The following is a 14,615-nucleotide window of genomic DNA, read 5'->3' as shown; positions in this document are numbered from 1 at the left end:
CATTTCAATAAAGAGTTTAGTCGTTAATTGAAATTATCTTTGTATCAAAGTTCCTTTACTGCTTCAAATTTGAGTGCAATTAGCTTTAACCATCATTAAAATTAACACAAAGATAAGAACAATATGATGTATTACCATTAGTGCTCTTTATACAGATTTAAGCTAATTGCAGTTACATCTATATAAAAATCCTTTTATCGAAATGGACCTCTGAAATTAGAAGCTCTCAACACTGATTCTACTTTTATTTTCAGAACCCGTTCCGCCTTGCACTTTGTATCCGTTCATATCTCCTACAACTGTTTTACCTTTGTCCTATCAAGATGTGCTAGGACTCACAAGTACCATGTAAGGGTTGAAATAATGTAACAGTGCTATCTAAACTGAATGTTTAGAATTCTAGAAGTTCATTTTTAGCAGGTCTGTTTTTGGAAAATAGCCTTGTTGTCATTGTGCAAAAACTTAAACCTTGGACTTGAAAAAGCTTAAAGAAAGAAATTCACATAAACCATTTTTCAATGCGAAACTTTTGGTTTTAGTAATGCCTTTGGGGTCATCGTCAGGCAAACCAATTCAAGGCATCCATAAGTTAGAAAATGTTCCAAGAAATTAACATGACTTGTCACACTTGAAGATAAACATTTTGGACAAAAATGGACATGATTGTGTTGAAAGTGTTACCATTTGAGAAATAGTAGGACTAATACTAACCCTATTGCCACCTGCTTTTATCAGCAGTTATTGCAGATTACAAGATAAATTCTCAGGGGCATAACTCAACAGTTATTAATCAGTTAAAGGCCTTGCTTTACATGTGCATATTTTCTCAGGCAACGTGTTCCAAGTTTCATTTCTTGAGTGAAGTCCAAGGTTAAAGTTTTTGCTCTCTGACGCAGACAGCAACACATAGGATGTGAAGATTGCTCGACTAATTTTAGCCCTACTATTCGAAGAATAGGGAAGACTATACTAAACTGAAATACCCATCATACGTGACAGTTGTTCAGGACCATCACTCAATTAGGTTCCATTACTCCATATCATCTTAAATACAAATTATGGCCCCTGATTGACTTAGGAATTCAGGTTTAAGTTTTAGAGCACATTGGGATTGGAATAAGTTTAATGGAAAGTAGGATTTTTTTTTCTAATAACTTCTTCATTCAATTGGCTTCACACTTCACACAATTGTTGATGGCCATCATACAATTATGTTTCATAATTCCATGTTATCCTTAATACAAATTATGGCTCTTGATCAATTTAGAAAGTTTGGTAAAAGTTTTAGAGCAATTTGGGGTTTTAACTTGGATCTCAATTACTATTTATTCGATGGGCTTCATACTTCAGTCAGTTGTTCAAAGCCATCACACATCTAGGTTACATAACTCTACATTATCCTTGATACAAATTATCCGTTGTTTAATGTTTTACGGCAACTTGGGAGTTTTAAGCCAGTTCTTAAAACTGTTCATTCGATGGACTTCATTTAGGTAACATAACTCTATATTTACCTAAATACAACTTTTGGCCCTTTATAGTTTTTTTTATTTGTTTTTGACAGGCACATATTACATCTTTAATACATACATTTCTTAGACAAAGTAACATAAAGATGAGCAGCTCTCGTTACTTCATGTTCCTAAGGATGTTGAAACCCCCATGCTGTTATAAAATATTTCATCTGAATGTTGCAATGTCTATGCCATGTTTCAAATGTACACAGAAGTTAATGAAGCATTTCTTTGAAATATATTTCAATTTAATGACCATTACGAAATTAAGGGAACCAAAGAAACAATAAAAGCAAATTCAAATGTTCATTTATTAACTTTACGAACAATGATTTCTTGTAAAACAATAGTAAAATCCTTGAACCTGTTACAACTATTAACAAGAGAAAAAAGCAACAGAGAAAAAAGCAACAACTTTCAGATATACTTGGCAAAAAAATTGCATGTAAAGAACACTCATAAGAACCTGAGAGACATACCAGCTTAATATCAGCTAAAACAGTCATAACAATCCAGTCATAACAATTGTAAAATAACAACAACAGAATAGCAGTCAGGACTATGATCCTTCATATTTTTACATAATATACATATATGTCTGTAGAGTAACACTGATTATTGTCTTGGCAAAATAATTTACTAAATTTAAACATTGTTCTCCCTTATGTATTGTCAGTATTTATAATACCCCGTTTGTGGTAACACAAAGTGAAAGTTAGCACAAGATATTTGATGTCAATGGTAACATGTACAACTAAAGTACCTTAGAACACACTTTGATGATTATAAAATAAACGTTTTACTATATATAAGGCTTAATTATGCAGTAAAATCTGACATAGAAAGTGCAAATGTATAAATTGATTTACATATCCAATTTCGGTAAAAATTTATGTAAATATATTTCCTTACATAACATTTAACAACACTTATGATGTACAGTACCAACAAGTCAACAGAAATATTTGTTGTAAAATAATGCAGTATAAAATGAAATTTTCCATATAATACATATTAAAATGTTTAAGAGACTCTTGTATTTGTAGGTTACAAACAAGACTAGTTCTCCGGATATTACCAACAAATTATTTTTACATAAAATGAAAATAATGGACAAGTAATTGATGTTTCTTTTGTGAATTTTGTGACAAAACTCCAGTACGTTTGTTATGGGAGTGAAGTAAAATATAACCTGTACTACAATCTTAAATGAAAAAAATGAGCAATGTTGATTTGAATATTTGTAAAGGGGAAAAAATAGTTCCGACAATGTTTGGTTTCAATAACAACCTAAAGCTGGCATGAGAAATTTATAACACAAAGCTTTCAGATAGATATTTAGTATAATTGGATAATTTTAAGACTTTTTCTTCCAAAACTGCATTTATAATTATAGAATAAAAAATTGTGTGTATTAAGTATACCTATACAGTATGTTATATAAATACTTTCCTGTTAAAACTTAAAAAACTGAAAAAAATTCAGCTTCATCTCTTTTGTTTTATCCTTCAATCATATGAGCGTAATTATGAACACAGAAACAATTTGTGTCAGTATTTTCATGTTCTTAAGTACTAATTATAATGTTATATTTTAATTTTAATTTGTATATGTGGTAAATATGTTTTTGGATAAATAAATGAACATTCCATGAAAAAAAAAATCATTTACTGGACAAAATTTAAAGACCTGATTTTGTCATGTAACCACACAAATTTGGTCTACTATGCACAGTATATTGGTGGTCTAACGAGTTAGCACGACTACATTATTGACATCTTACGCTACATTATTGACATCTTACGCTACATTATTGACATCTTACGCTACATTATTGACATCTTACGCTACATTATTGACATCTTACGCTACATTATTGACATCTTACGCTACATTATTGACATCTTACGCTACATTATTGACATCTTACGCTACATTATTGACATCTTACACTACATTATTGACATCTTACGCTACATTATTGACATCTTACACTACATTATTGACATCTTACGCTACATTATTGACATCTTACACTACACTATTGACATCTTACGCTACATTATTGACATCTTACACTACATTATTGACATCTTACACTACATTATTGACATCTTACACTACATTATTGACATCTTACGAACAAATGTTAACATGTTAAAAAGTAAAAGAAGTACATACATGTAATTATACTTAAAATGCTTGAGCAGCAAAAAAGCATGATACTAGTAGAAATAACAACATTTACACAGTCACAATTATTACAACATAACATGTACAGTAATAGGCAACAGTCAATGGATCCAAAATAATTAACAAACATGAAAAATCAACGAGGTAATCAAACATTAACAGGTCCAAAAATGGATTAAAAATATTAATTTTCATTTACGACATGATCAACTCACTGCATCAAGCAAAATATATCTCATACCAAAACATGAACTACTGTACACATGATTAGGAGTCTCAGTCATCAACATCAAGTAAAACTTTAGTTACACATTGGAAAAAAAAGCAAAGTATCAATATGACTTTATCATTTCAAATGTATGATGTTTACTGTAGCTTATTATTTATGCTGGTTGATGTATGTTAAAAATATGGTAGTCTTACCTCAAAATTCTTAGTTATCTTTTGGTACATGAATAATATATCACGTCAATAGTGTGTTTTTACAAAGAACCTTTAGGTTGTTAATTAAGTTGTTTTGCAGTTCTTCTTATAAATATCAAATTATAAATTCATGTTTCTATTTTCTAAACAAACAGAATATTTCCTTAATGCAAGATAATTTTTATCAAAAACTTGTGTAATATTTGTATTATAACAGTACTTGCAATTACAACTATTGATATTAATTGATCCTGTTTCCACTACAATGTTTTAATACGTCAGAAATTTAAATATCATTCTTCTATGAACTCTGGAACGATCTGATCCCCACAGGAGTTAAGCTGTCTCCTCCTGACATAAGTGCTAAAGGAAGGAAACTCCTCAGTGAGTGAGACATTCTCCTGAAAGTCCATGTCAACATCTGGCACCTGATGGTCATGATTCAACACTGGGCTATACAATCTCCTGATGCCTCGCTCTTCATACATCAGCATATTTTCTGTTGCTGTGTCCATTAAAATGTCTCTGTTACTGGTGTTAAGCACTTGGAATGGTGATGGCGAGCGCAGAAACCTTGGTGATGAAGATCTTGAGATAATTGGAGATGGTGACCTTTCCATGCGCAGTATTGAATTTGCATTGTCAAAGGACAGTCCGAGTACAGATTGTGAAATGGCTTCTATCTCAAATGGAGAGGCTGACCTTGAGGAGCTGTGGGACACTGGCTGGAAGTGCATGCCTGTTCCTTGAAAAGAAATTCCGTCCCTTGACAGAAGATCTTCAAGATTTGACCTGGAACCTGTAATGCTGACAGGTGAAAGACTGCCGTCAGCACTGCTTTCATTTTCAGACCATGGGATAGCATCATCCACATCAGATGCAGTCTGGGAAGAGGACTGTGCAGGTAAACAAAGTGGATCTGACCCAAAACTACCAGTGCTATCTTGGGAAGTGGATGCAATGTCTGATTCTTTCCACATTTGAAGAAGGCTTTCCACATAATGTGTATGGTTTGAAAAAACTTCAAAGCAACCTGCAGTTGGGGAATTTGGAGGTGGAAATATTTCACAAACTTTTGTAGAATTTTCTTCATAAATAGTTGGTAGTTTGTCTGTGACTGCTGGAGAGTAGATACTGCAGTTCCCAGACTCAAAATCATCCCAATCGTTGATAACCTCGTGGCATTCCAAATTGATATCAGGTACATACTGCATACTAGTCTGATGCTGCCACAAATGTTGGGACCTTACACTGTCAAAGACTGGGACCATAGTATGGCCGTTATCATGTGGCTGATACATCTGAAAGTATAATTTCAGTCTGTGATTTAATTCCGGAATATAAATAAGTTAGTTTTTAAACAGTAACAAAATGCCTAAAATTTTGAGTTTAACCAGCGCCTTGGCATGGGGCAAAGTGGTGTTTTTCTCTCACCTTTTTGTGAATGGGGAAGGAACACTAACTTCTGAAAATAGCAAAACTAAATTTTGAAAAAGCCAGATTTTTATAACAGATATAATATTTATTCTTTATTTATATTTGTGCTAAAATTGTTGCTTATAGCATTGGTTATTGTTACTTATTTGAAGAAAATTACAAGTATATTTAAATATAATTTTGCTTTTTCATCGGTTTCTTCATTGATTATAGTTCTTGATTATTGTCAACAATCAATTTGGAAGAAGTACAAAACATATTTTTTTACATCTGTCAATTTAGTTCTTTAGCTACTGTCAATTTTGCTCCTACATGTTATGAAGTATGAAAACAGCAATCTTTTGTCTCGCTATTAGGTAGAGAAAAAACTGTGCACAACGCCCCTTATAGTTTAAGATCTTGGGTTTAAAGAGCCTACCTGGTAAGGTTGCACTTAAAGCTGCACTTTCACAGATTGAACGTTTTGACAACTTATTAATTTTTTGTCTTGGAACAAGCCAATTTTTGCGGAAATTCATGGAAACCAGTGATATAAGACTGCTGACAAAAATTAGATCGCAGATTTTTATATTTAAGTTCAAAAATTGATGTTGTAAGCATTTTTTTGTATTAAACCGTTTGTAACGGTTTAGGCCATAAAACATTAATTTTCGAACGGAAATATGAAAATCTACGATCTGATTTTTTGTCAGCAATCTTATATCATTGGTTTGCAGACATTTACGCAAAAATTTGCTATTTCCAAGACAAAAAATAAAAAAGTTGTAAAAATGGTAAATCTGTGAGAGTGCAGCTTTAAGTCTGTCTGTAGTTGTTAAGTGTAAAAGAGACTCATTATTACTATTTATGTATAATTGGCCTAGGAACTTGAATTCCTTGAAATAACATTGATCATGCGTAATATGCTGTTGTTGATCAAGCGATAACAAGATTAAATTCACGATAATAATGAAGATGATCAACATCTCAACAATGACCAAAGTGATAGCCAGCAAAAAATATATTTTGTCAGTCATCAACAGTTGTCCAGCGGATAATTTTATTTGTTCAAAAAGTAACACAATACGAATAGAACACTCATAAACGGCTGCCATTCAAATACTAAAAAGTAAAGTAAAAAGGCTGACTTTGCCTTGATTGTTTACTTTTTGCGCCCTGGAACTTTTGAAAACAGATTGTGACGTCACCGCTAAGCGCGCGATTTTCAAACACCACCGAATAGGACTCGAGTCATTCGGAGCTCCTCGGCCATTTTTTCAACAACGTTCATTCGGAGCTCCTCGGCCATTTTTTCAAAAACATGTTCCGAATGAACAACGTTGTTTTTGAAAAAAATGGCCGAGGAGCTCCGAATGGACTCGAGTTGGTTATATACCCCACTAATATGGTAAAGAGATACATTAGGTAAACGCTACATCAATTTTAGACTGTTTTGCTGCTGTCATTTCCCCAGAGCCTAATGTCTGTTCCCGAGTCTGTATAAAATTATGTCTGCAGTGCTTGTTGAAAATATCTCCTAGGATTGAGAACTGTTCCCAGGATACTTGATGATAGTCATTGGTCCGAATGTCACACTAGGGTTCATTGTTTAATTTACTTATATTTTGGTTTGTTCAGACTTTTTTCGACCACGCATTTAGCGCGGATTCTAATGACAGTAATCAGAACCTGGGACCAATAATATAATCTTACTCCCAGTCAAAACATTTTCGCATTTATCTTAAAACAGAAATATTGGCCCTATATAGTAATTGGGATTTTCTGAAATAATGGACACTTGTTTACTTGAGAGAATAACACTAGAATAACATGGAGTGTTATATAAGTAAAAGGTAATCTAGTAAACATTGTTAAACACTACCAAAATATAAGAAAAAGGTGTAATTTCATTTTCATTTCACAATAAATCTTAAAATGTTCGAGCTGCATATTTTTTGCAACCTGTCGATGTCCCATAACAGCTGTGATGTTACATTTTGTGATGGCAGTAGTGGGATACGTTTTCCATAAACGGATCTGGTGATACGGACCTTTGAGGGGAAAGTATCCACACCTGTTGGGAGGGTCGCACATGCGGAGGGCGACTGCTGCGCTCGAGAATGGGTTACATAGGTTCATCACTGTAGCAGCGTTGCGGGGCATCGGCAAATACCGGGGACCAACGTTGGCGCAGTGGGTAGTGCTGTATCAGCTCAACGGCGAGGGGCGGCGCTACACGAGGGGGAAGCGCTGTTTGACGAAATATCACAGATAGGCCCTGTGTGGCGACGTAATGCGAGGCTGCGCCGTTCAGGATCAGCTCGATTCGAGGAGGCACTGAGTGGCGGCGTCGCGTGTGTCTGCGCTATTTAAGTGACGTTGTTCCGGGTCGGCGAGTTGCTAGGCGGCGCTATCCACGGTCGGAGTTGAGCGGAGGCACTATCCTAGGCCGATGTTGCGAAGGTGACACCAGTTTATATCGATAAACCGGTGCATGTATGTGTGCTGTTGTGCACACTGTCTTTGAGAAATAAAATGTGACGTATAAATGTGTATGTTTTAAGTTTTATCATTTTCTTAACGAAATTAAATTGAATCCTTAGAAATGGTGCGAAAATCATTTGATCAGTATTTAAGTGTGTTTAGAAGTGCTGTTTATAATTTTCACATGATAGATAATAGAGAAATGAGAACGGAATTTTAATTTTGCTTTTAAAATGATGACATTAGTGGTATTGGTGTCTGATAATTAGTTAAATGTGAAGAATACTGTGCATGGAAACAAAGCCAAGACGGTGCAGTGCCTCCAACATTGCAACGCCCGCCGGTAAACAACGTGTACCGCCCTATAACGGGAAGGACGATTGGCAGGTGTGGACCACATGATTCGAGATATCACCGACCGTCTGGGTTGGAATAACGAAATGAAGCGGAACCAATTACATCAACGTCTGGATTGGCCAGACTTTGTGTAATTACCTATATATGCTCAACAATTACCAGGTAATCAAGACGGGGCTGTCGGGCAGAAGTCATCGATGACGTTTAGCCACAGGGATCAGCGCGATGTAGAGACGGTCAAGGCATACGTGGCTAAGGGCAAAATGTCGTACGGTATGGCACACCCACACCGGGAAAAGCAAACGCGGTGGGACATGGTCAGACGTTTTCTGGACGGTCTCGATACGCTAGTTTCAAAGGACAGTTCGAGAAGGATCCGAGCAGCATCGATGACGTGGTGTTCCACGTAGTGACACTAAAGATGCAAACAAGACATCAAATTCGCAAAGGCAAAGTCGTAATGTTAGAAATCCAATGAAGCGGACGACAGCCCCATCTATGGAAATACCGACCATGGCGAAACGCGTGTGATCGATAGCCACGATGATGACATCAGTGACGGACTTCTAGTCCAGATCTTAAAGCGGTAAGACAATCCTGAAGATACCGCACATTTCATGCGTTGATGAGCTAAAGTGCCAAAATGGGCCTTGGAGTGTTACCACCGCCTCACAATAGGTCATTAGGCTCGCGAGCACCCTTCAAAAGCACTATCAGAAAAGGAGACAAAACTTAAAATTATTCGACAGAAAATTCAAAGACTGAGCCGTTTAATGTTCAGGGGCCAGTTCGTGTTGGTCCGGGCTTGAGACAAACTACCGATGAAGTGTATCCTCTGAACAACGTCGACGCATGGGTTCAGTAGATGACTTATTGCGAGGGGCCAAATCAACTAGGATAGCGCAGTGTCCAAGGTAGACACTGGCAAGCTAATCTATTGATTGCGTCAAGGAAGTTAGTGGCAATAATTGGGCGGCGACGGGCCGAGGACCAGGGGTTCTGAAGAATGCATGAGAGCGGGGAGTTCCCAAGTAGTTCTAGGCTCGCTGCAAATCGTCAAGGAGTCGTCGAGGATAATGCGATATTTGGAGTTGACTTGGACACGGCGGACATTGTGTTTAGCAGGAGAGATATGGCCCGAAGTGCCAGCTAGAATGGTAGGCATGTAGGCATGAGACCCAGCAAAAGTCAAACGCATTACGGAAACAGCTGTTAACTGCCCTCTATATGTACATTCGGTGATTATACGACAGGGAGGGCGTTGACCGCACCTGCTACGCTATTGGCCCCTGAGTGCTGCGCTGAAACTAAAACGGTGACTGACTGAAACCGTCCGTGAAGAGAGTGTCGCCTGCTGTTGTCAAATGTCTTACAATCTTAATTACATAGACATTAATTTTCAATGTTTGGTCACTTAAGCCCCCCAAAAAGGTTTTTGATTCCACTAAACAGCTCCAAACAATGGGATTTAGGTAGGCATAACTTAATGTTCTTCCATAATTATCATTTGGAAAACTGGGTATCTGTACATGTATCAAACCGACCTACATCAGGGTATATCAATATCAATTAAGATTTTAAACATAAAACGGTGTACATGTTTGACATGTTCTCAGACATGCACATTTCTTAGGAAACTACAAAAAAATAGTTCACACCACGCCAAAAATATATAGGGTCGTACGCCGGGTAAAAATGGTCGGTCGGGTCTGGGAGTAAGTATTATTGGTTCCAGGTCGGGTAGAGAAAACAGGCATTTTACACTTTATTTGAAGGGAAAGAGATGAACTGAAAAAAAAATGCTGGATACAACCTGACGACGCCTTTTAACATCTGTGGTGTAAGTAACTGTATCGTCAAAGTTACCGGTGAGCTCTTAGGCTATACATGGTGATCAATGGGCAATGGGCAATACGAGGGTCGGTGGAATTACCGAAAATCCGAAAATCCCTGTAAATACCGAAAATCCCTTCCATTCTCTGAGGTATATAGCGTTTTCTTTAATACGCCCGGATTTACTACATTATTGTGTTCGAATGTTGTATGCCGTAATTGTTGGAGGTTGGAGAGGGGTGGGGAAGCCTAGGGGTGGGGGTCGTGGTGACTAAAACCCGGGACCCCCTTTCATTTTCAAAAGTTCGTACAAAAGAAGAGTATGCGAGGAGGTTCTTACGCCGTTCCTTCAAAACTGCATTGTGTTTTAGTGGGTTGTATGCTGTATATCTTGGTGGTTGGAGAGGGGTGGGGGAGTCGGAGTAGTTGGGGTGGGGCAGGGAGTGATTAAACCCCGGGAACCCCATTCATATATCTAAGTACATACACAAGAGTATGCAGTATGGTTTAAAACTGTATTGTGTTTAAGTGGGTTGTATGTCGTGGTTGAGGTTGGTTGGAGAGTGGTGGGGGAGTCGGAGGAGGGGGTGGTGGCTACGAAGAAGTCTCAAATACTACTTTCACATATCTCATTTCAAATTGTAGAGGTAAGGGAGGGTAAGGTCGTACCTTACCGTATGCAAAAAAGTATGCGAGGGTGTGTACGCCGATATTTAATACTTCATTTTGGTCGTCCTGTATGCCAAAGTTGTTGGTGGGTGGAGGGGGGTGTGGAAGTCGGACGAGGGGGGTGGCTTAATCCCGGGAAGTCCTTTTAATTTCATATATGTTAATGTTTTAACAACTAGTTCAATATCACATTTTATTGTGTTTGATTGCTATAATTTCTAACTACAATTCATATGATACCCAATACGAGTATCGGACGGTCATTCACATGAAGCCAGAAAACATTATAGTCAAATCACAATGAATAAGGTTGTATCAATAGTAGAAATATTACCTTTGAATCACTTGTACATAAGAAAAAGAATATCTAACAATTGTGTGCCTAATTTATACAATTGTTCTTATGTGTATCATAACGATTTGTATGTGTCTCAACTGTTATGTGGAATCGCTTGGTATGTTTCATTGCACAATCTCGCGAAGAAAGAAATGCAAATTGTACAATTTCACATAAATACCATCACTGTACCTAAATGAGAATCATCAACATATTTTAACATTTGTCATGACAATGATAGGAAAGTGTATTTAATGAATAAAGGCTTAATATAAGATAATAATATCATAAAGCATACTATTTAAATTCATACATGAAATATTCGTCTCAATATCGATATGGACATGTCATTGTGAGATATTGGTCCATGTCTGATACCTATCTGTAATGACACCCCGCTGTGACAGATTCTTATCGTGCGGTCAGTACTTGGAACCATGCTGTCACTGATGACTATAATACGATGTGTATTGAACCCCAATGGCGGTCAGGTTCAAAACGGGATGCTCCTGTGAACCAGAAATTAAATCTTGTATTTACACAAAGGAGTATTTGGAAGATCAACTTTAAATATTGACTTATAATTATAAAAGTTTTGTTCATCCTCACCTGATGTGAATATTTTTTTGAATGTATTTATGATTCTATTTCATATTATGTATAACCTATGTTATACCATGTGTTTGTTTATTTATTATTCATTTGTGGTTAAGAAGATGATGTACGTTGTACAAGTCTTAATAAAATATCTGTTCTGTTCTATTTACACGAAGGTAACAAGTAAGAGTACGCGGTGTATGAGAGAAACATCTGAAGTCGGAATATTTATTTCTTAATGCAATGCAGTTCAAGAGTACATTGCACGTCAGTGTTTCTATTTATATATATATGTTGTTTTATCAATTATATTCGTATTGTTCTTGGTATAATAATAGTACAATATAGATTTAGTGAATACATTTTAGGAAAAGCGTTGTAAGCATTTGCTTTTAAAGAAAGCGAATATGGATTTTAAAATTGGCTAATTAAAGTCGGAACACCTTGAGAACGTGATATGTTAAATTTCACGTGTTTGGTAAAAAGGTGTGAATTCGCAGTACCTAATGAAAGCGCTTGTTGATATATCAAAGTTAGAACCGTGTAATGAATGTTTGTAGCAGAATTAACACCTTGGCATGGCTTGAGCACAATCGCCAGATTGTCAGTATATATAAAGGTGTGCTCAAATATATTGCATGTATGTTGTGTTCACTCTTGTTATTAAAAATGAAGAAAGTTGCAATTTTCGGGGACAGTCACGTCTGGCGACTAGGCGCATTCTGCAATGAGGACCTCAAGGTGCGTTGTTTTTTCATGTTCACTCACTATGTACAGTAAAACCTACCTTCCTATTTAGTTAGCTTACATCGGCGATTTATACGTGTTTGTTTCTAGTTGTCATATAACTACGTAAATGCTGATGTCGTTGCCTTCATCATGTCCAGCTACTTACGAACTAACCCCCAAATTTACTGTTTTTTACCATATCTGATAGGGCGCCTCATATGGGAGATCATGTGACACCGACATACCCGAAAAAAGCGTGTTGAAAATTACCAAACGAAAATTTCCCATTATATTGAGTAACATCAAATTCATGCATAGGCGCATTCAATTGTTTGTTGTGGATTTACTGTGCGCCATTGTCCGGTACAAAAAAAAACATTGTCATTTTAGATGTTATGTGTTTTATTGTATGTCATTTTGTTCATATAATGTGTTTTTGAATTATGTAACATTTTGTATCATTTTTGCTCGTGCCATGCTGTGTCTACTCTGGAAAACATGTCATACCTTTTGAAGTGCTTGCGCGTGAGTTTGTTGCTGCAGAGACCCGCCGTGAATCCCATTGTAGGGAAACTTCAGTCTCACTGAGGTGGCATATCTCTCAGCGCAACTCGCGTCGCAAGTGCAACTACTCCTTTTTCCAAATTGCGTTAACCTTTTGTCGTCGTCGAAAACCATGCGCCAATAATAAGCAATAATAGCGGCTAGCTGATGTCAACATGCACTTTTATGTCAAACGATATACATGGTAAATTCAATTTTGGGGTGTACCATTTATGTCAGAGCTAGACAATCGGTGAGACCCTTTTAAGCGCGTGAGTTTGTTGCTGCAAAGACCCGCCGTGAATCCCATTGTAGGGAAACTTCAGTCTCACTGAGGTGGCATATCTCTCAGCGCAACTCGCGTCGCAAGTGCAACTACTCCTTTTTCCAAATTGCGTTAACCTTTTGTCGTCGTCGAAAACCATGCGCCAATAATAAGCAATAATAGCGGCTAGCTGATGTCAACATGCACTTTTATGTCAAACGATATACATGGTAAATTCAATTTTGGGGTGTACCATTTATGTCAGAGCTAGACAATCGGTGAGACCCTTTTAAGCGCGTGAGTTTGTTGCTGCAGAGACCCGCCGTGAATCCCATTGTAGGGAAACTTCAGTCTCACTGAGGTGGCATATCTCTCAGCGCAACTCACGTCGCAAATGCAATTACTCCTTTTGTAAACGGCCAGCAATAAATACGGTTAGCTGATGTCGACTACATTTACTGGGATGAATTATTCCATAATCATCGCTTTATGATAAAATATTTCTCTATATCGCATCAACAACAAATAAATAAAAATAGTTCAGGAAAAGTTCATGAAGAGTTCGAACTTGCTCGACAACATGACATGTTACAGGCATATTTTCCTCGCGTTTCGCTTTCGAGTCTTTGAGGTACGCATGAAGTAACAACTGTACTTAAAAATGAAAAAAAGGGTGCTTATGTTTTCAGCTTATGTCCCCCTTTAGGGAAAGCGGAGACATATGCATTGACGTGACATTCAACAGTACTGCCAACAATGTCACACCATTATACCTATCTTTCTAGCCATGGGTTCTTTGTATGCTTTGATTGATAATTGACAGTCATTATACAACTGTTTTGTCAACTCAGTTTTACATCTTGTACATATGTTTTATTTATTTTGTTTTATACACTGAATGTTCAGGCTATCATATGTGTATTTAACTTCTATTATTATACATGCTTTACATTTGCCACAACCCTTGCGCGTTAGTGCTACATTGCTGCTGAAGAGAGCCATTACATAGCTCTCTTACGTGGACTTAAAACATTGCATTTCTGTATGATTACTAACCCATTTAAATGCTGGTGTGCCTTTATGTGAATAGTTCTAAAACGGGATATTAAGGTTTACAGAAAAATGTTTGTGAGCTAGATAGGTCTATATAACAAACAAGGTACAGTTCACGAGTACTGTCATAGTGGCAAGACGGTTGTTAATTACCTTTAATTCGAACATATCACTTTACGGTCATTCCCGTGAATGTTTCGGC

General features: G+C 36.8%; 1 protein-coding gene across 1 annotated transcript; it reads right to left on the bottom strand.

Moving 5' to 3' along the window:
* Nucleotides 1-4,394: 4,394 nt before the first annotated feature.
* On the bottom strand, nt 4,395-5,344 carry LOC128207869 (uncharacterized). The gene has a single exon (XM_052911047.1). It carries the CDS (start codon nt 5,342-5,344, stop codon nt 4,424-4,426), a length of 921 nt encoding a protein of 306 aa, XP_052767007.1. The 3' UTR covers nt 4,395-4,423.
* Between the last annotated feature and the right edge of the window lie 9,271 nt (nt 5,345-14,615).

Source organism: Mya arenaria, chromosome 11, assembly GCF_026914265.1.
Source record: "Mya arenaria isolate MELC-2E11 chromosome 11, ASM2691426v1".
Lineage (NCBI taxonomy): Eukaryota > Metazoa > Mollusca > Bivalvia > Myida > Myidae > Mya > Mya arenaria.
This window is presented reverse-complemented; position numbering and strand designations above follow the sequence as displayed.